Source organism: Nilaparvata lugens, chromosome 2, assembly GCF_014356525.2.
Source record: "Nilaparvata lugens isolate BPH chromosome 2, ASM1435652v1, whole genome shotgun sequence".
Classification (NCBI taxonomy): domain Eukaryota; kingdom Metazoa; phylum Arthropoda; class Insecta; order Hemiptera; family Delphacidae; genus Nilaparvata; species Nilaparvata lugens.
The window spans coordinates 44,043,450-44,069,847 of NC_052505.1; the positions used below are offsets into that span (position 1 = coordinate 44,043,450).

The 26,398-nt window shown below is 33.9% G+C and overlaps 1 protein-coding gene across 1 annotated transcript; it reads left to right on the forward strand.

The window, feature by feature from the left end:
* Nucleotides 1–1,646: 1,646 nt before the first annotated feature.
* Nucleotides 1,647–25,740, forward strand: LOC111050611 (HEAT repeat-containing protein 3). Its single transcript, XM_022336958.2, has 11 exons — nt 1,647–1,921; nt 11,172–11,365; nt 12,721–12,808; nt 13,654–13,766; nt 18,144–18,253; nt 18,553–18,696; nt 20,349–20,591; nt 21,077–21,186; nt 21,425–21,546; nt 23,032–23,165; nt 25,519–25,740. Exons 1-11 carry the CDS (start codon nt 1,799–1,801, stop codon nt 25,659–25,661), a joined length of 1,524 nt encoding a protein of 507 aa, XP_022192650.2. The 5' UTR covers nt 1,647–1,798; the 3' UTR covers nt 25,662–25,740.
* The last annotated feature ends 658 nt before the right edge of the window (nt 25,741–26,398 follow it).

The following is a 26,398-nucleotide window of genomic DNA, read 5'->3' on the forward strand; positions in this document are numbered from 1 at the left end:
GAATATCAATGAGGTCTTTTTTCCTGGTTTATAAGCATGAATATTGGATCTTTTATTCAATCTATGGAGATTCTTTCTAGTGTGCATGATTACTTGAAATATATAGAGGTTTATGACAGTCAATATTTTTGTTTTTTTGAAAAGAGGTCGACAGTGATCTAGATACCCTGCACCGGTCAATATTCTAATAGCCTTTTTCTGCAAAAGCAAGACCTTATTGATGTGACAGCTGTTTCCATATACTAAAATTCCGTATGAAATTATGCTTTGCAAAAAAAGCAAAATATGAGTTTCTGAGGTATTTTTCCGGTACAAGATTCTTCAACTGCCTTAACAGATAGATAACCCTAGATAACCTAGCAGAAACGAAATTTATGTGGGGTTCCAGGTCAACCTGTAATCAAACATTAAGCCCAAAAACTTTAAACTATTGTTATTGTTGTGTGTATAGTCCCTGAGACCAAATGTCATAAGCTGAGTTTTATCCTCGTTTAGTTTAAAGCCATTCGCTGTGAACCACTTGGAAGCCTCCGCCAAGGTATCGGCTGTCATGTTATGTAAAGAGTGTACATCTGAATGAGAATTAAGAAAAGTGGTGTCATCAGCATACAACACAGTCTTGCTGTTGATTGTGAGAGGAAGATCATTTATCATCAATACAAAGAGGAGTGGTCCCAATATTGATATGTTAGAAGGGGCTAGGGTCCAGGTAGAGTTATGTTTTTTGATGTTTCAAAGGTGAAAGGATAGGTTAGGGAGTTAGGATTTTGCTCTGAACCACATGTTTGTGAACATTTTCATGAAATGAACCACAGTCATGTTTATGTTTTGTTCTGAAGATGACAAATAAATCTAAAGTATTAAATGTGAAAGGGTCAGGTTTTATGTAGGTTATATTTAATAATGTTTTATTAGGATAGGTTAGGTTTTGGCTTTGAAATTGCAATATGCTGGAAGGGGCTAGGGTCCAGGTAGAGTTATGTTTTTTGATGTTTCAAAGGTGAAAGGATAGGTTAGGGTGTTAGGATTTTGCTTTGAAATCTGAATTATTAAATGTGAAAGGGTTAGGGGTTAGGTTTTTTGGGTTATATTTAATAATGTTCCATAAGGTTAGGTTAGGTTTTTGCTTTAAAATTGCAATATGCTAGAAAGGGCTAGGGTCCAGGTAGAATTATGCTTTTTGATGTTTCAAAGGTGGAAAGATAGGTCAGGGGGTTAGGATTTTGCTTTGAAATTGCAATATTCTGGAAGGGATTAGAGGTTTTTACCAAAAGTTATGATTATTGATGTTTTAAATGTAAAAGGGGTGGTTAGGGGGTTAGGTTTTTGCTTTGAAATGACAATATGCTGACTTAGTTATAGTGTTTTTCAACATCAGTTAAATAAAAACCGTTATATTTTATTAATTATATTTTTCAAAAGTACTCTTAATTTTATTAAATAGAATGATAATATATTGATTATTATATTGAATTCAATGATAGATCATAATTGGATAATAATATCATCATCAAATAGAATGACGATTGGCTCCAGTTATAGTGCTTGGTAGCTATCATCACAAAGAACGTTACATTCAAATAACTGACTGAGTGGAACGGGAAAAAACCGTTACTAACGCAAGCGCGATACGGTGCTGACAGAACGAGAGTGGTTTGTGCTGACAAGTGTTAGTGTTTGAGCTTTGAGGTTATGCTTTTCAAATATTGTATTTCATTTCTATCCACGTGTTTGCAAATTTTATAAATTAACTCAAGTCTATTTAGAAGTTTAAGTTGTAAAATTCAATCTTTAAATAATGGGAAAAATAAAAATCAAAAGGAAAAACAAACGTACAGATCCTATTGGATCCAGAAGTAAAGAGGCCTTGCAAAGTATGGATGAAACTCATCAGAAGAATGTTAATACCGCTCTTGAACAGGTATAACGTACTAAACATATTTATATAACTTAATTTGTAAAATATTGTACAAGAATGATTCTGTATGTAAAGAAATTTAGTAGTGTTTAACTTAGTTACTCATAATTAGTGTACACCAAGAGAATAATATAGGTTATGATTATAGATTATAATGGAGAAAATTATAGATTATTTTTGGTTATTAATATTTTAGGATTCATATTGTGTTGAAACGTAGTCTATAAACAAAAGTTTATTCAATTAAATTGGAGCCTTGTAGCCTATTCCATTAAACAATAATCTCTATTACTTTTGGATTGTGGACTCTGCTCTATCTTGAACTTTTCTTAACTCTGCTTTATCTTTACCTGACTGGGATATTGTAGGTAGAGTCTTTGGGCGGGATTCCTGTCCATGCCCTGTGAATTTGGAAATACCGCAAGGCTTTTTACTGGTACTGGGGCCGATCCTCTTCATCAGCATGTTAACCTATGCTTGCAAAACAAAATTGAGACCCTAAACAATGATCTTCGGGAATACAAAAGTGATAAGGCTTTGAGTAGTCTTGGGGTCGTTCTTCAGGATTCTCAGATGATTGATCCCAAATTAAATAAGAAATGTCAGCCAGGCCTGCGAGCACTACTTGTGTTAGATAATTCAGTTATCATGCACTTCAAATGGGAAAAATTAATGAAAGGGTCTTTTTTCTGATCATACTCTGGAATCAATATAGATTCAATGACAAAAAAGCTCTCAGATTTTGAAGGTGTATACGATGTTGTGTTGTTTCATGTAGGTATAAATGATGTATGGAGATCTAATACACCTGATGAATTGGGAGACAAAATGAAGCATCTTATCAGTGTGGCTAAATCGAAGTTCCAATTGGGCAGCTTAGTAGTCAGTGGTCTGCTTCATAGAAGGGATACTGATTATAGGTACATCGATGCAATGAATGGGATGATTGAATGGCATTGTGGCCAAAAGAATTGTATGTTTGTGGATCCAAATTGTTGGCTAAGGGGTCGCAGTCTTGCTCAGGATGGACTTCATCTTAATCAGAGAGGCTATAAACATTAAGAGCTCTTAATCAAGCACCTCCCCGGTATAAGAAAACTTTGAGCATACTGCACTATAATATTGATTCAAGATTCAAGATTCCTTTATTGTCAGAACATTAAAAACAATAATGCAAGACATTGTCAGAAAACATACAAGCAATCACAAATTTAACAATATATCACAGGTCATAAAATTACATCACATTATTAAACATTTCAAAATGTAAGGATAGCAGTCAATTAAAACAAATTTAACATCAATATATCACAGGTCATAAAAATTACAAAATACATCACATTATTAATACATTACATGAAGTCATTTATACTGTAAGTCAATTAAAATATTCTTCACAAAACAAAATTAACATCAATATATCACAGGTCAAAAAAAAAAAATACTAATACATTACATCATGTCATTTATACTGTAAGGACAGCAGTCAATTAAAATATTTTTCACACAAATTTTGAACTGTTTAATCTCAAGCTCCTTTATTTCAACTGGTAATTTATTGTACATTCTTTTTCCAAACTCAACAAAACTATTCAACATTATGTGTTAGTTACACTGAGTCAATCTGAGTGCTGTAGCCTGTCTAGTGAAATGGCTATAAACATTACTATTAATTGGAAAACTGTTTACATTTTTCTTTGTGTACATCAGGCATTCATAAGCATACAGTGCCGTAATTGTCATAATTCTGAGGTTCTTAAACAACGGTCTACAATGGGTTCTATTATTCTTATTACAAATTACTCTAATAGCTCTCTTTTGTAATATAAAAAGCTTCTTCACATTTGAATCTCTTCCCCATGCAACAATGCCATATGCCAAATGAGACTGAATATATGCATAATAAACAGCAATCAACACATCAAGACTTACAATGCCTTAATCTGCTAAGCATACAAATACCTCTAGATACCTTACTACATAGTAAGCTGACATGTTTTTCCCACTTTAAATTATTTTGTAGTGATGCCCAGAAACTTCACATGATTAATATTACATCGGCCACTTAAATCAAATTCTAACAACTGTGTTTTGTCTTTGTTGAGACAAAGAGAGTTTGATTTCGTAGCATTAGGAACAAGAATGACGAACTGGCCATTCATATCGAAAAACTTCAAGACGAGTAGACCTCAAAAGAGTAGATTTGTTGTGTTTAAGTGAGACTTGGTTGAATGGGAATGAGACAGTGGGTATTGAGAATTTTATTCTCGTCTGCTGTTTCAATAGGACGACAAGGGGTGGAGGCGTTGCTATCTATGCCAGAGAAGGAATCCTGGTATCAGAGTACTCTCTGCCGGGGGTGTGTGAGACTGACTTTGAGGCTTCGGCATTAATTTTCAATGAGTGTTTCTTGGTTGTGTGTGTTTACAGGCCACATAGGAGTGATATAGCAGCTTTTGTGACCAATCTTGATCATCTCTTAACCTCGACTTTTGGAAGATTTGAGAGAATACTTGTTGTTGGCGATTTTAATGTGGATTTTTTGGTGACTATTCCGGGGCAGGAGGTATTGTCTGTCTTCAACTCTCATGGCTTGCGGGGTCTCATTACTGAGCCAACTCGTTTAGCGTCTAATTCATCATCGCTATTGGATAATGGTTTTATAACTGCGGAATGTGTTGACTCAGTCTCTGCAAAGGTTATTGGTCTCTCCTTGTCGGATCAGGAATTTGTGATCTCTTTGGGGGAGGGATCTATGCAGCATAGTGATTTTGTTTTGAGGAGATCCTTTTCTTCAAGAAATAAGTGCAGGTTCTCTAACTTCCTCCTTGAATGTGACTGGGGCCCTCTTTATACTGATCATGGCTCCTTTGATGAAAGGATGGACTACTTCATGAGTAAGTATAATGATGCCTTCATATTCTGTGCTTTTCCATTGGTGAGGATGAGAGCAAAAAAAATCATACAAGGAAGCTATCTTGGTCGAATCCTGAATTAAACAGTCTCTGTGATATGAAGAGGGATTTGGAGTTATTCATCAGGATCTATCCTCGGAGCGAGTCTCTTGAAATTTTGTTTAAACTTGTCTCATGGAAGATTAGAGCCCTCATCAATTCCCTCAAGGCTGACTTCTCAAAGCGACTCATTTGTGACGCAAATAACTAGTCAAAAGTAATTTGGGACTTGATAAAAAAAGAGACAGCTCGCAGGGCTACAACTTCTCATCTCCCATATTGTTGTAGATGGGCTCCCTCTGAATTCACCCACTGTTATTGCAAATGCATTCAATGACTATTTTGCGGGTGGTATGAGTGATGTTGCTAGTACTGATGCAGTGAATTTTTATGAATTGTTGGTGAATGCCAATTCGGGAAATGACATTGTCTCTGGGATCCCTAGATCTTTGGAGGAGGATTTGATAGCCATTGTTTATTATGTAATAGTGTGAAATTGAGTGGGTATATTGTAGTTGTTTTTTTTGTGTCTTATTTTTCAGGTTTTTGAACTGGAATGAACTTTGATATTATTTTAGTATGAGAATATTTGACCATGTTTATTAAATTTGCTAACTTGTTGCTTAGTTGACGAAATTAAAGCAATTTTCGTGCATTTTTCAAATACAGTTTCAATTTCATGTCGAAAAAGCCACTATATTTGAAAACTGTACGAGCATTGACCTTTTTGCAGCTTTGGCTTTTCCACTGGAAGTTATGCTCAACGCTCGTGGAGGGGGAATATTTTCAGTGAAAAGACCACAGTTCGAATTGAGACGTAATCGGAAAAACATCATGTAACGGTGTGCGGGCCCATTTCCCATTCAGAGGGACAAATTGTTAAGTTTTCAGTTATCAGTAATTTTTATCTAGTTGAATAGGAAACCAATTTTATAGAGTTAGTAGGAGTATAATCAGGAAATTTTTCGTGCGTGTGAGTTCAAGTATAGTGAGTTTTATCAAAGCGTATGTAAGTGTTTCTGAAGTGTCCAAGTTTGAATATTGTTAAAATGGCCAGTGCCGAACTTTTGTTGTTTTTCTTATTTAGCTTAAAATTTAGTTTCATAGAATGATCGAGGCCCAAATTTAAATGCAGCAAGTTAGCAGGTTCCCAAAGTGTATAGATTAAAAATTGAGTATGTCTTCTTGACCTGAATCGATTGCTGAATAACTTTGTTCTGTTTGAAAATTTGACATGTTACCTGACTTTTATTAATTCATTCTACCTATTTAGAATTCAATAAACCTGAAGTTGAATTTTATTAGTATTTTACATTGAAGTTCCTGGCTCGTAGTTACTATAGTTGCTAGAATAGGTGACAATGATGATAATCTGTGCATTTGAATGAACGAATCCACTAAAAGCTCCCAACCAATCGAGGATTCTATTACCGGTAGATGATTTGATTGCAGTAAACTTTAGCAAATATTATAGAAGAGAAGAAACAACCCCACTCCGTTCACATTGGTGCGCAGCGGTGGTATAGACTGCAAGAATGTCTATCAAACCACATGTATTTTTATATATTTTATCTTTTGGAAGATTAATCAAATAGAGACAAAGATATCTCCGGTTACAGAAATGATGTCAGGTGTGGTGTAGGGTTGAAAATACCTCCACCGGTTACAATAATCTGAATAATAACATGTCAAGTAGCCTGATGAGATACCATGTAAAATTTTCAAGGAGTTTTTCAATGAGGTGAGTGAACCTTTGACTCATTTGTTCAATCTCTCTGTTTTTTTCATCCTGTTTCAAGGTAGCTAGGGTCAAGCCGATATTCAAGAAAGGATTCAAAAGCCAGGTTGGTAATTATAGGCCGATAGCCAATTTGTCATCGGTCTCCAAGCCCTGGGAGCGAGCAATTTATGATGCAATCCATGACCATTTTGAGAGCAACAATTTGTTTTCGAGCAGCCAGTTTGGTTTCCAGCAGAATAAATCAACAGTGGAGGCATTGGAATCGTTTGTGAGTGAAGTTTATTCCTCTCTGGATCAGGGTCGAAAGGTGTTGGGCTTCTTTGTGGACCTCAAAAAGGCGTTTGATATGCTTCACCATAAAATTTTGATTGAGAAGCTGTACTATTACGCCGGATACACATTTGGCGGTTGTCTTCCGTCGCCGATGATCAGTCGTCTTTCCCAGTTACTCCAAGTCAGAGGTCTTTGAAAATCAGCCTTTTGATTTGTGTCTTGTTGTAAAGTTTGTGAGTTGTTTATAACATTATTTATTGTTTCAAGTGTTTGTGGTTGACGAATGTGAGAAAATGAGTGAGTTAATAAACAATGAGTTGTATAATTTGTAGAATAGAGGCCAGTTTTGTGGGACAAAATGTGCAAATTACAAATAACTGAACACTCATGAAACAGAGAAGTCACAGCACATTTGCGATGAAGAACTACAAGAATTATTTTGGCTACTGATCATATGAGGCGTTAATTTTGCAGCTCGATGTTTGGCGGTATTTTTTCCGCTGAATGTGTAAGCTCGACTTTTTTTTCGAGGTGGCAACGGCAGTTTCGCCGCCGCGGCAGAAACCGCCCAGTGTGTGACCAGCGTTATGGTATCCCAGGCAATCTACTGAGTCTTGTAGAATCTCACTTGAGGGGAAGAAGTCAGGTGGTTGAGGTGAGGGCTACTCAGGGGCAGCTGATTGATCAGATTTCTAAATCACATCTACGTTCCCTCTCTAAGGGAGCACCACAGGGATTGATCTTGGGCCCATTGTTGTTCCTTGTTTTCATGAACGATTTCCCTTGTAATGTGCCGTCAGCAAGATCTGTCTTATTTGCTGATGATGCAAATTTCTTAGTTTTGGAAAATAATGCCGTTGAATTGCAAGCTATTGGTGATGCTGTTCTTGCTGAAATTACAAGGTGGTGCTCTGCAAATAAGCTTGAAGTCAATATAGGCAAGACAACCTTCATTGAATTCTCAATCCACAGACTTCCTCCAAGTCAGTTGGAGTTTGAGGTTGAGGCAAAAGGGTTACTACCCTCTAATGCGACTGATTTCTTGGGAGTTTCTGTGGATCAGGGATTAACATGGTCCTCCCATGTTCAATCTCTTTCTAGGAGATTAAACTCAGCTACGTATGCAATGTCCAGGCTCAGTAGGGTATTAGTTCATGTGGCAGTGATCTCTGCTTACTATGGATATTATGAGTCATTACTGTCTTATGGGATATTGCTGTGGGGAGGATCAAGATTCTCTACCTCTATCTTCCGTGCCCAAAAGAGAGTCCTAAGAATCATATTTAGAAAGCCACCCAGTTTCTCGTGTAGATCGCTATTCAGAGATAATAGAATTTTCACGGTTCCTAGTCTCTATTTGTATCATCTGGCAATCTTTGCTTATAAAATGAAAGATGATTGGATGACAGGTGTGGATGTTCATCAACACAATAAGAGATACAGGGGCTTAGTCAGAGTTGAATATCACAGGACAGGGTTTTATGAGCACATCCCAAATTACATAGGCAAAAAAGTGTTTAAAATTAAAAAAAAAAAAAAACTGTTTAACCCCAGAATATAAAAGCTGCTCAAACCCTAAACTCTTTCAAGACTAATCTAAAATGTTGGCTATTAGAGAAATGTTTTTATGAGTGGCGAAGTATCTTCGACCATTGAATATGTTGCATTAGTTATAAATGTTGTCTAGGTCTTAGATATAAGTTATTTGTGTTATGATGAGAGTTGTTCTATTATGTACAATTATTGTGTTTTGTGTATCAATGTGTTTGATAGTTATAAATGTTGTCTAGGTCTTAAATATAAGTTATTTGTGTTATGATGAGAGTTGTTCTATTATGTACAATTATTGTGTTTTGTGTATCTTGTTTTTCTCTTATTTTATGACTATTATCGATATGGTGCTCGTCACTATCCATGACATGTATAATAAACCAATAAACATTATCAATGATTTGGGCTCAACGTCTCTACTTTCCTGGTTGCGGACAATATATCCATGCTGTCATCAGGTGCGGAAGTTCACCAGTGTTTGAAATATCTGGAACTCAAATTTCAATAAAAAATAACATTTAAGCAGAATAATTCATAATCAATTTGAAACGTTGTACTTTTTATAGGAACTACCCATTGTCTTTTGAAGCTAAGTACGAAAGCTTTGTTAGAATACTGCGTCAGAACATGGATGATGTCATGCCAAGAGAACCAAAGAAAATGATATCAACCAAAAATTATGTACTTTGGGATGAAGAAACTTTAGACCTTAAAAACAGATTGAACCAGGCCTATGAAAGACTACTGCTGACACGCTCACAAACTGACAAACTCACCTATGAGACAACAAAGAAAAGATTTGAAGCTGAGTTTAATAACATGAAGAGGGGATCAATAATTTAACACTGACGAAAAAAGGGAAGAACTATGGAAAATCTTAGATGAAGAAAGATGTAAAAAATACTGAACTACTAAGGACAATGTGCATCTCAACCACAATGGTCGCACTATCATAGACCCTCACCATGTTTGTAACATCCTGAATTGTGCATCTATTGAGCCATCGATAAAGCCAGTGGGGGACACAACTAATGGCGGTTTGGAGGAAGCAAACACTCAGTGAATTTCGAGCCATCATAAGCGCTGATCTGAGCAGAATAATTAAGAAGCTAAGGACCAATAACTCTTCAGGAAACGAAGAAATTACTGGAAACATTATAAAATATTGTGAAGAACAACAAAAACTACCACTCATCGACATAATCAATACATCCTTCGAACAGGCAGTATTTCCAAAAAGCCTTAATATATCTAAAATCTTTCCTAAATTTTTAAAAAGGTGACAAGACTGACCCTGAAAATAAAAGACCTATTGCCAACCTTCCAACTACATCAACAATTATAGAACGGGCAGTCTATAATCAATTAATTGAATACCTGGAAACTAACAAATCGATATCGGTACACCAGCAAGGCTTTAGAAGAGGGCGTGGCCTATTGACACACTGAGCTGGGGGACCCTAAAACATAAACTGAAAAAGCTCAAAATAGAGGGAAAGGCGCGGCTACAGTGGTGGCTGCAGAACTATTTGTCTGATTGGAAGCATTATGTTCAAATAGAACGCGGATGAGAACACGATCCAAATCACAGTATAATAGATGCAATTCTGGAAGAAGCAATTTATACCTGCAATAAACTAGACCTAACAATAAACGAACAAATCAAATCAAATTTATTTCCTCAAAAAATACAACAAAAATATCAGCATTTAAAAACGATACATTATTAATTTTAAACTTAATTTCACTTAATTATATGAAAATAAAACAAACCCTGAAATTAATTTGACTTAATAATATAGAACATGAAACAATGCTAGGTTCATGAATTAATAAATTACTGTAATAATAAATGATGAAGGAAAAAGCTTTCATAGGCAACATATTACCTGTGCGTAAGTTGAATTTATATTAAGAGTGTTGTAGGAAAATTGAAAAAGGAAACAAAAGACTACATTTTAAATTTAAAAATTTAGACCTCATCTTACAAATAATCAAATCACCACAGCCACCCATACACAATTTCTGGGCATAATTTTTGACAGCAAACTATCCTGGCAACCTCATATTGAAAAACTCTGTAAACAACTGTCATCTGCGGTATATGTAATTCGAAGACTGCGAAACATACTGGGGGAAAAATAGCATTCATGGCATACCATGCCTTATTTGTCTCTCACTTGAAATACGGCATTATAGCATGGGGTTCAGCACCACAAGTACATCTTGCAAAAGTCCTCGTCATTCAAAAAAGAGCGCTGAGAACAATACTAGGAGTGAGCACAATGGAACACTGCAAGCCACTGTTCAAGGAACACAAACTACTCACAGTAATTTCCATATATTTATCCTGGAGTCAACAATCTTAGCAAGGAAGACAAAATCTACACTAAGAGGTGACAAGACATGGCCACAATACTAGAAATATCAAGGACATAGACCTCCCAATGCACCGTCTCACTAAATTTAAGGACTCTCCAGCTTATGCTGGAGCCATCTTCTACAACAAACGGCTGGATACACTAAAGACTATTGAGGATGAAACTCTGTTCGCTAAAGCTCTCAAGCGGTATCTGATCGAGAGACCTTAAGAAGACGAGAAGACGAGACAAGTAACAAGTAAGTAAGTATTTGTCTCCATCAATAACACTAATAAATCCTATCAGTTTACCAAGTTATTAATTTTACAAATGGATAGAGAATAATGTCAATCTTAATTTTATTATGATTCTAGTTGGCTACTTTGAATGCTGAAGAGAATCTTCTTGGCCTCAAGAAATTGTCCACTTTATATTCAAATAGTGATGGCTCACCGATTCCGTTTGGGGATAGCAGCAATGATTTGAATAGAAAATGTATTAAAAGTGCCAGCACATTTCTAACCAACCAAAGGACTGACATCAAACAAGCCGCTATCAATGCTCTCAGGTAATGGTGATGATTAACACTCTGGATAGTTTATTCGAATATTAAAAATAATCAAACACAACAAATCATCAAACTCGATCTGTTTTTATTTTGTTACTGTCCTATAACACCGTTTTACTCGAGCGGTATGAAATAACATTTTGTAACGCCTTTCAAAGATGCTCAGTATCGAGGTGAAATATGGGTTGATCATATATTATAATATTGTTATTCAGGATTAATTATTAATGATCGATTACGTGATGAAGCAAAACTTTTTATTTCTATTTTTATTTATTTTTTTTTTTTGATTTCCAACAGTTACACCAATTTTTCAACTCAAGTACAATAATATGAGAGAATACAAAATAAAAAGACAATTAATATACATGCAAAATAATCTAACAAATCACGAATTCAATAAAGCAAAACAACAGTAATCAAAATCGATAATAAAAATAAAATAAATATCAAGTAATAAACAAACAATACAAGCTAGCAGCTCAAATTCAACAATTTAAGGCAATAACAATAATCAAATCAATAATAGAAATATATTTAGATAATATTGTTTTGTCAACATTACGTGGGTAGATAGTTAGTTGCAAATTGGAGTTCATTACCATTACATAAATATATGTATAGTTCATGTCTAATCAAATAATATTTGTTGTTGCAAGTTGCTCGTTGGATGTTAAAGTTTTGCATGTTCATTGCATTGCAGTTCATGTTCAACTTCTATCATATCATTCTCTTGTTATACAATCAATTGAAATTTCGTCGGTATTCAATTGATTATTATTCTATTGTATACAAAACTCACAATAATGTGTGAAAAGTTGAAATTTATTTCTTGTAAATCAAATCAAATTTTTTCTCTTCAACACTTTTCAAAATTGATGCATATTGAACAGCATAATAGTAAATACAATAGTTCTACAGTATAACATAAAATATAGAAAAGAGATTATAATATTGCAAGTTTAGCCTACCGGTCAAATCCATAGCAAAATTGAAGACATATTCATCGAAAACCTACTACTTGAATCTGATTCAAAAATATTTATCTATCGATTCTGTTCCTAGAATCCCCTGTAAATTCATAATCTAACACCTCAATAACCTACCTCTCTCAGGTATGGTCGAGAGAAGTTGATTACATGGTGAGTTGTTTTTTATTCTAAGCAAGTTGAAATTTTGCTAATGGTTCATAACTTGAAAAAGAAGTAAATCTTTTGAATGTTTAAGATCGTAAGTTAACCGTTACAATATACAGTCTGCTAAAATTCATATCAAAAGAGTTGTGTTTTAAATTGAAGCACCAATAAACTGTACTAGATTAGTTTTATTTATTATAATTTTGTATTTTTTTCCAGATGTCTAAGCGCCGTAACAGATCTATCCCTTAGTGATAGTCTAGTCGAAGGTGATGTGATTTCCAACCTCATTACTCTTATACAAGAGGTACTCAAGTTTTAACTTTTTGTCGAAGCATGATCAAAATATTTCTATTAAAATTTAATAATTACTAAAATCCTTTCTAGTGTTATCTACTCTACGTTTACATTTTGTTTATTATAACCAATATTAATAATTATCGGTATAAGTATATAATTATAGGTATATTAATACCTATTAATAATAGTTATTATAGTCTGTATATTAACTAACTATTGATTAATTGCTAAATTCTATTACTTATTTGAAAAGATTATCCTTGATCAATATTTCTTCACAAACTTTAACTACTTTTGACTCAATTAATGTTTATAAATTATAATCTATCATTGATCCAATAGCATATATACTTACAGTAATAAATTATCATCCATTAATGATACCTTATAATGCAGTTCTAGTTGATATCACGCATTCTGCACTTCATAAAATATATTACCATAGTCCAAATGAATTCAAACATCTAAATGCAGTATTTTCTATATTTTACGATTGAATGTTTAAAAATTCATTTTATACCTGATCATTATCCACTTGACATCCACTTCTAGTTAATACCATAACATAATATAATAACATAACATAGTCCATACCATACCATTCTACTCATACCGTAGAATGAGTTCTGTATGTTTGAAGCATATTTAAAGGAAATCAAAAGAGAACATTGGTGATCGCACCTCTATTATTAAACAAGTTTATACGCTTGACAGGTGCTCACAAGGTTGTGGACAAAATTCAACCAAAAAAATTGTTTTTCAAACAACATTGAGAAAACCTGAACAAGTTATGAGGAAATGTAAGGGAATCATAATGACTGATTATTTCTAATATAACTTTTCATTCTACAGTACGACAGTAACAGTGCTCAAAAAATGGATAGTGAAGAACAACAATGCTCTTTGAAAGAAAGAGAGAAACTTGAAACTCTCATCCAGGCTGTTCATCTCATATCAAATTTGTGGTGAGTATGTTTCGTCTACATAAACACTTTTAGTCCAGTCAATATAGACATAAAAAAGGGGGTGTGCTTGCAATTTATATTGTAGTTCTGATTTTTTAATATATTATGTGGGTACATAAGAGAAGTCCAGAACCAATTTCTTCATGCAAAATTTCCTTGTGCTAGATACAGGTTGGCCCAAAAACCTCGTATTTTCGGCTCATTCTCCATTTTTCAGCTATTTCTGCCAAATCTCGTAATCGAACAGAAAAATTTGCTCTGGCCTTTTTTTTAGATTGAACAATTCTGAATAAAATGAGATCATTCGGAACTCTCTATCTCCAATGAGTACTGAGTTATGATTTTTCAAAAATGAGTGAAATTTGAAGAAAACATCAAATCAAATAAATAAATCAAATCAAATTCTTTTATTCCTCATCCAAAAAACAATACAACAAATATAAATAAATTCTGTCACCCACACTATCAGAAAAATGTTTACAATACAATAATGTTACTTACAAAGCATAATCATAATAATAAAGCATAATAACATAAAGACTTTCTATTCTACCATTAATGTTTATCATTCTTCTAATACTGCAAGCTGACAGGCCGTACTTAAAGGAATTTATCCCTGCATGGACCTAAGGTCTGTGAGCAAGGATGAGCCCCCATCAGTCAGCCTGACGAGAATGAAATTTTATTATTAAATTACATATAAATTCATTAATTTATATTGGAAAAGGATGTTGACGTATTCTAAGATATTGAGAGGAGGACAGGGAAAACTCGAAATGAGAAACAAAGCACAAACCCCGACGATGTTGGATTTCAATTAGAAAAAAAAACTGTAGAGCTATTATAGGAGTGATACCTTAATTGAAATTCTAATAAATAATTATGAATTGAATGAGGAGCAAAATTTACCTTAAGTTTGATGCAAGACACTAAACTCATAAAAAGATTATGAAAAAAAAACTATCTGTAGGATGAGTTTATAAGTTCCTCTGATTCATCCAGACCGAGGACTGATAATAACCAGTGTGTGTTCTTTTTGAATGTGTCAATAGACAAAGATTCAAATAAGTTCAAGTTGGCAAATCTACTGGAAATGTTCCTATAAAGAATTTGTGAAATATATGAAGGGTTGGTAGTTGAGTAAGTTCTGTGCAAATAAGTGGATGAGACAGTTGCATTCTGTGAGTAACGGGTGGGTGTTATAAGAGTGTGAGACTACTGAAAAGATTGAGTTTTGATGTTTGTACATGTGAATAAGAAGAACTTTTATAAAAATTTGTCTTACTGTAAGAATAGATGTTTCATTAAATAATAAATCTGACGGATGAAATCTTGATTTCTTGAAGGCCACCTTTATGACTTCTCTCTGTACCACAGCAACGGGTTCGAGAACCGTTTTATAAGCTCCCCCCCAAGCAATGATGCCAAAAGCCAGTATTGATTGTATATAAGCATAATAGGCCATCTTAATCTCATTTGGATTGAGAATGTCACTCAACATCCGAAAAGCATAAATTAGCCGACGAATTCTGCATTTTAAGTAGGTGATGTGTTCTGACCATCTCATACGACTGTCGAAAACAATACCTAGATATTTGTATGAGTGTACTCTTTCTATACGCTCACAGTTACATACATTGCTTTGCGGATCATCACAGTTATGTATTTTGATGTCTTCAAGGTTGTAGTCAGTAATGGGGCGCAGAGATATTGGCATAAACTTTGTTTTTGTTACATTTAGAGAAAGGGTGTTCTGGTCAAGCCACTTTTTCACCTGTGCAAGATCATGTGTTGCTTTATCTTTTACTTCCTCCCAAGAATCACCTCTCAGAAAAATCAGGGTATCGTCGGCAAATAGCAAAATCTTTCCATTCAGGGCAAGTCTCGAAATATTGTTAATGTAGACGAGAAGGTGATCAATTTTGATGAATTTCAGTTTTTGATCAACAATATCTTCCGATTGTTAACATTTAGACGTATAATTCAAAATTCAAAATACGTCCAGAATCATGCATCATAAGTCAAATTTGGTCGTAGAATGAAAAATTTATTGTTGAGTGTACTTGAGCCCATATTCCAAAACACACAAAATAGCCAATTTCTATATTCAAAGCTATGTATCTCTGTAACCCCTTATTATAAAAATCATTAATTGATCCAGAAATGTGCAATAGCATTTTCTCTTTCATCTGCTGTAAACGATTCATGAAAAAATATGTTCGTAAAGTGAGATTTGATTGTTGAAAAAAATCCGGATATTGTAGATATTTTTCTCATATTAACGGTTTTGGCAGTTCTATGATATTCCAGAGTGATCCAAGTTGGATTTTAGGCAACTGAGCTCGTGGAGGATGAATTTATCTACAATTTGGAATCAATCGTGAGTTTCTATGATCTATCAGACTCGTTTTAAAAAACTCTTGATCAACAGTAAAATCACGAAAAAAATGTAAAAACTGTAATCGCCATTTTAAAAATCTTCTGTAACTTTCGAATTGTATTTGAATCAAATGTATTATTTATTGGAGTGGGTAGAGGGGGACAATTTTCACATCCTCACTAGATTTGGAAATTTTATCAGAAGTATTTCACAAGACATGCAGCTTTGAATATAGAAATTGGCCATTTTTTGTGTATTGGAATATGGGCTTAAGTACACTCAACAATAAAATTTTCGGCTCTAAATTTATAGTCTAAATATGGCTTAGTGTTTTTGTGTTTTGTTTTGGTTTTGTATATGTTTGGACTTTTTAACATCAAAATGAACTCAATTCCGAAGTGAAAAGTGTAAATTTAAAGTATTGTGCTCACTATAACCTTAGTGTCCGGTTTTCCATTAGGGAACGTTGGACTATATACGGCGAGGTGGAACTACCCTTGGGGTCTCCCCACCATTAAAAGCCATACGCTAATAATAATAATAACAATAAATTCTTCAATTTCCGACGAAATTTGACTTATGATGCGTGATTCTGGACTGCCTTGACGAGCCGAGAAGAATGAAGTGTAGTACAATGAAATCTGAGCATTGCGTTAAAAGTTATAAGTGTTTTAAATGTTGATCCTTGAGGTGTCCTTAAGCGCGCCTCTCCACTAGGAGATACTGAAATGAAGTGCATCTAACGGGTGATTCTCATCGAACATGAACTTATGTCATTGTGCGAAATATCAATCTGAGGACAATGTAGCTGGTGATGATGGTTGAAGCTCAAAATTGGGTGTTTTTCAGAATACAAGGAGCATTGTTTTCAGGTGTACCTGGAAATATATGAGATAGAGCGCTCTACCTGATCTCAGATTGTAGAGCACAAAAATACGCCCAGAGGGATTTTGAATTATACATCTAAATGTTAACAATCGGAAGATATTGTTGATCAAAAACTGAAATTCATCAAAATTGATTTTTCCTTCAAATTTTTCTCATGTTTGAAAAATCATAACTCAGTACTCATTGGAGATAGAGAGTTCCGAATGATCTCATTTTATTCAGAATTGTTTAATCTAAAAAAAAGGCCAGAGCAAATTGTTCTGTCCGATTACGAGATTTGGCAGAAATAGCTGAAAAATGGAGAATGAGCCGAAAATACGAGGTTTTTGGGCCATCCTGTATCTAGCACAAGGAAATTTTGCATGAAGAAATTGTTTCTGGACTTCTCTTATGTACCAAAATAATATATCAGAAAATCAGAACTACAATATAAATTGCATGCACCAATGTATATAGTGACTGGACTATTTATGTAGATCCAACAACCATTTTCTGCTATCAAAATCATGAATGGGTGATGATGCTTCATCTTCATAATTATTCCCTTCAACTTTATCGGCTCACAAAGACCGAAATTGTCAACAACAGATGAGAGAGGAATATATTATCTAATTGTTCTTATTTAAAATGCAAATTTAATCTTCAGTATAGTTGAACATTAATGATCCTACGCACTCTTGACCCCTGTGTTGCTATTATATCTGCTGTACATCATTGGCCCCTTTCTTGGGCTATGTTTAATGTGGTCTACCTAATGAATATACAATTATTATTCGTTGAATTTCATACCCACTATTCCATTAGGAAACATTTACTAGTATTAGCTGAGTATCAATAAATTGATTTAAGATCATTTTTATTTCTGAATGCAAGGGTTTTTGTTCTGACTGTTGGGCAATATGGGTGTAGAAATTGTACACCTTCCAAATGCGATAATTCAATTGTCTAGCATGTTTAGAAATAAGTTTTTAATGATATTTTAGATCCTCATCCATTGATTAGTTGAAAGTTCAAACATGACTTTCCAATCAACATCAGAAACATCGTATCTAAATAAATATGAATTGGATATGTGTTAAATATTCATTCATTTTTCCCTCTTTTTGCAGTGAAGTGAATGAAAAGGCTCTGGATATTCTCAACTCAAGCAATGTAATACAAATATTGTGGAAATTTATCAACCCTTCGGTTGCTGGTATCGATTTGGCGATAAGTATTGGTAAGTAAAGCTCCTGAATATTGAAACACGGAGACAATTTCTATGAAACCTTCTTTTAAACCTACAGATAGAACGCATTTATATTTCTTAATTATTTCGTATACGTTTTCCAGCCAAATTAACATATGTTTCATTGTGAGTTTTCGAACCGCAATTTCTCATTGTGTCGGATCACGACCGGTTTTGTATTTTTTCATAACCAAGCATTTTTTTATTTGCATCTTAATAATATTGTCTACTTTCTATTTCAAGTAGTTAAGAGCTATCATCTATTTGATTCGCCCTGTTTTATTCCACAGCTCAGTGTTTCCTCACAATATCAGAAGATAACGATGATATTTTAAAAAATCTACAGCGCTCCGAGGATGAAATTGCAAAATTATTAAGTATTGAAAATGCAAATCATGAGATAAAATTTCTCCACCTGAACTTACTCTCAACAGGTAATATTCCCCCACTTTTCAGTGTACAGTTTTATTATGATGATGAATTCATTTATGAATATTTATGATATTATGATCATGATTGTTGCTTGATTAATGTTGAAGGATTTCTCAATTATAAATTGAACAAAAAGAAATTGTAAATACTATGTATTACGAGGGCTATTTTTTTTCAACTTCCGATCCTGCCGCTAGATGGCAATGTGAGCGGCATTGGCCAACAATGCGCGGCAGCTGACTATGCACATCTCACACTATAACCTCACTCGTTTCCGGCCATCTGTCGTCATTACCAGTTGATCTAGCAACACATAAACATGGCTAATATGATAGAATCTCCCGCCAAGTGTGAGTTGCGAAGTGTAATTCGTTTTTTGCAAGCTGAAGGGTTATCCGCAGCAGAAATTCACCGTAGAATGAAACGAGTATATGATGAAAGCTTTATGAGTGACAGTGCAGTGCGTGATTGGTGTAGGGAATTTAAAGATGGACGAGTTGACATTCATGATGAAGGGGGCCAAGGGTGACAACGCCCGTCCTCACAGTGCTGCTGTGACGAAGCATCTTCTTGACGGGTTTAAATGGGACGTTTTTGACCATCCGGCGTATAGCCCAGACTTAGCACCAAGCGACTATCACCTTTTCCCGCAACTGAAGAAAATGCTAGGAGGGCAGAGCTTCCGATGCTGTGAAAAACCATCTCAAATCACTGGCGGCTAACTTCTATGAACAAGGTATTAAGAAGCTTGTACCCAGGTATGAAAAATGCCTCAATCTGAATGGTGACTATGTTGAGAAGTAACTAATAATGTAAATAACTTTTGATAATAAATTCATTCAATTACTCTCACTAGTTTCTTTTTATACCACATCGGAAGTTGAAAAAAAATAGCCCTCGTATAAACTATTGTACAATTACAGATCCAGGTTCGGTTTACCTGTGAAACATGGATCTGTAATTCTACAAAACATAACGTTGATGATTATTTGTTTTCTTTATCAAAAATATGATATTTAACTGATTACTGTGAAACCTCAGTTTGTGATGAGTAACACTTGGATGTTAAAGATCTGCTGGTGATTCGGAATTCAGTCGGAATGTCGATTGTTCCAGCAGTCCGAACCGTATAATCGTACTGATTAGATAAGTTATTGTGTTGAGGCTGCTGGAGGCCAACTCCGCTAACAGACAGTTATGAGCTTCAGCATCACTGCCTGGTGGTGGTATGGACACCAAAACCAGTATGTGTCCTCTGAAAAAATCTACTTAATTTACTTACTCAATCAAGGTACAGAATATGATTCCTTAATCATAGCTTATCCATGGTCTTATTTTATGAACATGACAAGTATATTATGAAAATCTAGGTTTAAATTAATTAGTAAAAGATTTAAATCTCGTTCATCAGAAAAAACTATTTTAACAACCATCAAATAAAGTGTATGTAAGCTACTGTGCAGCCATGTAGATTAGCTACTTGAGAGTTATAAATTGAATGGAAGCTAATCTACATGGCTACACAGTAGCTTACATACACTTTATTTGATGGTTGTTAAAATAGTTTTTTCTGATAAACGCGATTTAAATCTTCTCATTAGATGAACTAATGAAACTTCATCAAACTTCAACATCAAAAACTTCTCATTTTCAGGGTTGCTGATGAACTTACATCAAGAACTCCCAATTAAATACCTCCAAAAAACTTTTGAGCTGATCGAGAAAGTTTTAAAACTTGATCCCAGACCAGATTTTTGTAAACTGTCAAGTCAAATTCCTCTTGACAAAGAAAGCGTTTTATCTTCGGATAATGTACTCCTACTGGATAGACTTGTAGATACAGTTAACGTGTTGACAACTGCTTTTGAGATTTTGACTAATATCTGTTCTAGTGAAGGTGAGTCGGAGTGAACAAGAGCGTTATTTATACTTTAAATACAGAAATATTAATATATTATTAGACCTCCTATAACTTTTACCATAATCTAGCATAGCAAATATCAAATTTTCATAATTTAATTTTTGGATTGTGTGCTTGAAATTGTCTCGAAAGCGCTTGCTCTTTCAAACCTACTGTATTATTTCATTTTCAGAACGAAAATTCAATAAAAGGTATTAGCTGTATTCAATACTTCGACCTCTTTCCCTCTACACATTTTTTTGACATTCTAAAATAGTTTATTAGCAATTGGATATTTGTTTTAGTATTGAATGTATTCTTCTATAAACTATAGAATGGAACTGGATGATGCCGTCTAAATAAAAGTTAAATTGTACTTATTGATAAATTCTAAATTCCAATGATGATTGTATCTCATAAAAAATTGTGTTCTCTAATTATTTTATCTAATAGGCTTACATTTTTGTAATTTTCGTTTTCAGAAGATGAAGAGGAATCTATGGAGGTTGAGTGTGATGATGACTCCGATGACATGACATGTGCATCGGAAGGTCCTAATTTCAATGAACCAGAAGCTCTAATAAACTCTAGTGTGAGTTAGAAAATCAAATTTGATAAGATTAAAATATCCCTACTTTATAAAAGTATGACATTAGTACTTGAAATACTAAAAGTAAAGATTAATTATCCTACCCAAATATAGACTTTTTCCAATGAAAATTCAAATTCAATTTATTAAAATTTATTTTCTCGCTATCTTTCATAGCATTTAATTCAGTGTAGTACTCACTCTATCTTGGTCACTTAATTCAATTTATTCTCATTTTCAGATTTATGAAGCTTTAGTGAAGTTAAATCTTTTTCAACATTCCTGTAACAAAACCGTTGATCTACCGGATAATGTGGCGGAAATTCTAAGGAATCACTTGGATACTGAAGTACTAGTTAGGAAGTAAGTATTTTGCAATTCAAAATATTCTAACATATCATTCATTTACATCTTTGATTTTATTATTATCAATTGAGCAAATAAATTTGATTCTTAGTTATGTCTCTATATTTTCTAAAAGGCTATAGCAAATCTCGTTATTCAATGCTTGTAATTTTCAAGGTTCTAGTATTTACGAGTATCACTAGTGGTGGGCAGATTTAAAGCACTTCTGACTTTGAATGGTTTCATTGTTTTTTCAAGTATCATTGAAAACATTCCATTTCATCACAACATTCTACTCCACTACGCAGCAATATTCCCCCATTAATAGAACATTTTGAAATAAACCAAGAGTAGGAAACAAATTCTAAATTAGTGGAAAACTCTTCCACTCGCATGCTTTTACAGTATAGTGAGGTCCACGTTATAATGGCTGTATTTTATTAACATTGGTGTTGCTATCATTCGACTAAGGAGATAATACTATCCTTATCTGGAAATTTAAAAATCGAAGTATCCCTTTTTAAAACTTTATTTTATTACTCACGACATAACATATTTTTAGTCCTCACCCAAAAGTAAATCGCCATCCTATTCTGCCTCTCCAACTTTGCCAGATATTTTTCAAAAATGTAGAAATATTATCAACAATATATTCAATACCATTTATGCAAATTCATTTTTGAATCATTAAAAACATATATTCTTGACTAATGAAATAATATCGGGGGACCGAGCTTCGCTCTGGAGTACAAAAGCATAAAAAATGTATTACGAAAGAAGAAAATTATAATATATTTATAGTTCATACAGAAAGGTTCTATCTAATCACAGTGGATTGAGATTTATTCCTAGAGGAATGCAAAAATTTCTCTCACAAAGGCACGGTTGCACAAAAGCCGGTTAAATTTAATCCTGATTAATTTCTCGTGAACTAAATCAGAGAAGACCATTTCAAGAAGATGGCTTCTCTGATTGGTTCTACTGGAATTAATCAGGATTAAAATTTAACCGGCACTAAGTACCTGATTGAATGATCAAAAGTTCAACAGCTGAGTCATAATTTTTTCTCAGTCCCAAACACAGTCATGCACTCGCTGACTTACATCATCAACAGACGACGAAATTATCAGCTGTTTTTCCAAGGATGAATAATAATTATCCTTTTAATGTCCTTCAGCGAGTTTTCCCAGGGATGAGACTTAGTGCAATCGAATTTTTATATTATAAACCTACTATGTTTTGAATTTCGTGAGAATCGTTAGAGCCGTTTACAAGATCCGTTGACATACAAACATATAAACATCTAAACAGAAATTGCTCGTTTAATAGTATAGGATAATTATTGATCAATTGTAACAAAAATGAACAGTTACTATTACATCAGATATACCGGTATCAGCTATATTTTTCCTATATAAGGAAAATCGAAATAATTTAGTTAATTAAAATGCTATTTGATAAGTACCTATTAATGTATTATGAGTAGATCTCAATTCATTTCAGATATCAACTAATGAGGAGTCGTTCATTTCATTTCCTCAACAATTTGTTCTTGATACTAGACGAATCAGCAATTGGAGGCGGAGATAAGCTGTATGCATTCTGGACCGAAACTGCTACTTCTCTTGTTAGATTAGGTTTGCTATGCTATGATATGCTATCTATTCATTATTCCTAACGCATAAATCATCCAAGATTTTTGGAAGCAGTAGATTCCCATAAACTCAAGGCTCTATTCAGATACAATTTTTGTAACGTTTATAGTCGTAAATTCCATAAAAAAGCTTAAACAGTAATCGGCATTCAAAGACAATTGAAACTGTGCTTATTCAAGTAAAATTACTTAAGTACCCTTCAAATCTCTAATGAAAATATCGCTGCAGTTATTAAATCTTTAGAGCTCTCATTTTAATCTTTTTACAACATTTATAAAAAATGGAAGAGAAAGAGTAGAGGATTGGGAACTACAAGGAGAAATTCTTGTTGAAATAAAAAATATGATGAGACCTATTATAACAAAAAATCATCATGAAACGACATGAATTTTGTGGCAAAATATAACTAAAAAATTGATTGAAATTTAAATTACGGTAACTAATATAAAAAATAGGTAATAAAAGTCGAAATTCATCGACAAAAAAAAAGTCATTGACCGAGATTCGAACCTAGATCATGTTTGTTCACTGAGCATTGAGTTCTGACGGATGTATACGCCTTTACGCTCTCGGCCATTCCGTACTGTTGAACGTTGGGGCCTGACTGATAACCCTTAGCATACACGTAATACTGTAATACTAGACTTCTAAAAAAGTTTACTTCACTCCTAAAAAGCGTACCGTACAACAGACTTTGGCTCATGACTTATATTATTAAAATTAATATTATTATCTGTCTCACAATAAAATTTTCACTCTGAATCAAGTCAGATAACGTAGGCTATGTAGGCTACTATAATAATAGAGTATAGCGCAAATTTGAAGCCGGTTTGCTGGCATTTTCACAACAAAATATTGCTCTGAAAATAGTTAAATTATAGAGAAAACATTCGAAGATTCAATCTTGAGTGGGCCTAATGTTTTCTCTATATGGTTTAATATTGAAGAAAAATTATCTAAAAGTTTTAATAATGAATTACGGAAAAATTACTAGGTATTTTTCAGTCAAGGCTGAGTTTCACCAGTAGGCTTACCTTAACTTCAGATCTGTGCTGTATTTGCTTATTATTATTGTTGATTGTATTGCATTAAGAAGTGGAATTCGATAATAAAAAGAAACAATTATTACTCTACCTCACTTTTAAATATTGATACAATTATTGTACTTGAATTCAAATTCGATTCTTCACTTTTAAATACTTGCGATACGTACCTTTCTGACAATGGACAATGTAGCCAACATTATATTGTTGAGGCTATGGAGATATATCATCGTATTCTATTGTTTGATATCAAAAACACAATAATAAATATTAAATTATGAACAGTAATTTATAAAATATATTATTATAGACATAATACCGCGATTCACGATACATAATTATATAGATTATTACAGTCATTATGAGATTATCTCTCTATGATTTTTGTGAGATCGACACGATCAGCTGTTATTCAAGGTCATTTTACAGCCCTAGGGCCGTAAAGTTTTACCGGCCTGGTCGGAAACAATCACTTTCGGCCTCCATATGACGCACGTAAACCAGCTCATTACATCCAAGTGTGGCGAAAACATCAATTACATGTATTTACAGCAAGCACCTTACTGTTTTGAACTCAGTGAATCTACTGTGCGATATTCCACGTGTTACCATTGTCTGCTGCCCATGATAATTGTAATTTTCAGTATCGTATATGGTAAAGTAGCCTATCAATTGGATGTATTCCAGTAATATTTATCAAAAATAGTTAAATATCTTTTTTAATATAGAATTCTTTCACAATTCGATTTCATCAATGAGCTGCAAATTGGCTTACTGAAGCTTGCTTACTCAAGCCGATTCAAAATTGTCTCTGAATACGACCCTCAGTAGAGTGTGTATGAATGTAAGCTAAATCACCTGATTGGAAAAGATGTTGAGCATTTAAATTTGTAGAAAAAATGTTCCACAATGTACAGTATGCAATAGGTCTACTATTTACATTACAGACTAAATAATATATACTATAATAAAGGAAAGAACTGGCTCATACACGTACGGGACAGGTCAATTATGTTTGACGCATCTGAACTACTGGACTGATTAACTTGAAATTTTGTATATAGATTCTTAACTAACCGAGGAAGGTTCTAGGCCTATTTCAAACTGTTCAAGATTCCACTCGGCCAAGTTTTCAATTTGTCAAGTTTTAAAATCGACCCTTGCGGAACACGGGCTACCTGCTAGTAGTTGATAACGAAAATGAGTTGTTTCGAATTATAGTGATTTTGAGTATTAAATTTATGTTCTACTAAAAGTGTTATGTATATTATATTCACGTTCAATGTTGCCAGCTGGAAATTCAGGGTTGTCTGGCACGGAAGAGTTGGTTGAAGCCATTACTGCAGCATTGAGAGGGCTGATTGGTCATCTAGTATCAATTGATTATCCCGCTCTCAAGAGTACGTCTTCAGATGAGCTTGAGGTAAGTTTTTGAAGTAATGAATGTCACTCACAAATGTTATAATCGTGAATTGAATATTGCTTTGTAAAGTGTAGCTGTACAATGGTAAGAGAAACATTATTGAAATATAAGATGGGCATTTTTTTCAACCTCTGATCACATATTGCTAACATAAGAAAAGTGATAGGGGGGCGATGTTTACAGCTCTGAACAGTGAGCCCCCCTCCATCAGCTTTGTGATCAGCGCGATCAGATCGTCAATTGTTGTCTGGTTATAAACGCAAAAACATGATCGCCGAGTGCGGATTGAATATCCTTATTAGTTTTTTTGCAAGCCGGATGAAAATCAGCTGATCGTTTAAACCCGGAATGAAACGCATTAGAATAAACAAGTAAATCAACAAGTAATCATGGCTTAGAGTTTAACATAGGCTATATATTATATAGCCCTTAGTCGAGTTTATAGAGAAAATGCTGGAAATAACTCAGGTGGTTGACTAATGTTATTGCTATGCATGGTAGCGTCATAGTGATGTGGAAGGGCTAAATCGGTCCAAGGATCAACTCGTGAGATCGCGTCTGTATAATCATATTGACTATCTGTTGGCCTATGGACTATCAATCAAATCAACATTATAGTGAGGTCCAGGTTATAATGGCAGTATTTAATCAACATTGGTGTTGCTATCCTTGTCTATCATTCGACAAAACAGATAGTGCTATGCTTTTCTAGCTCTGCAACGTTGCCAGATAGGTTTTTAAATCTCAAC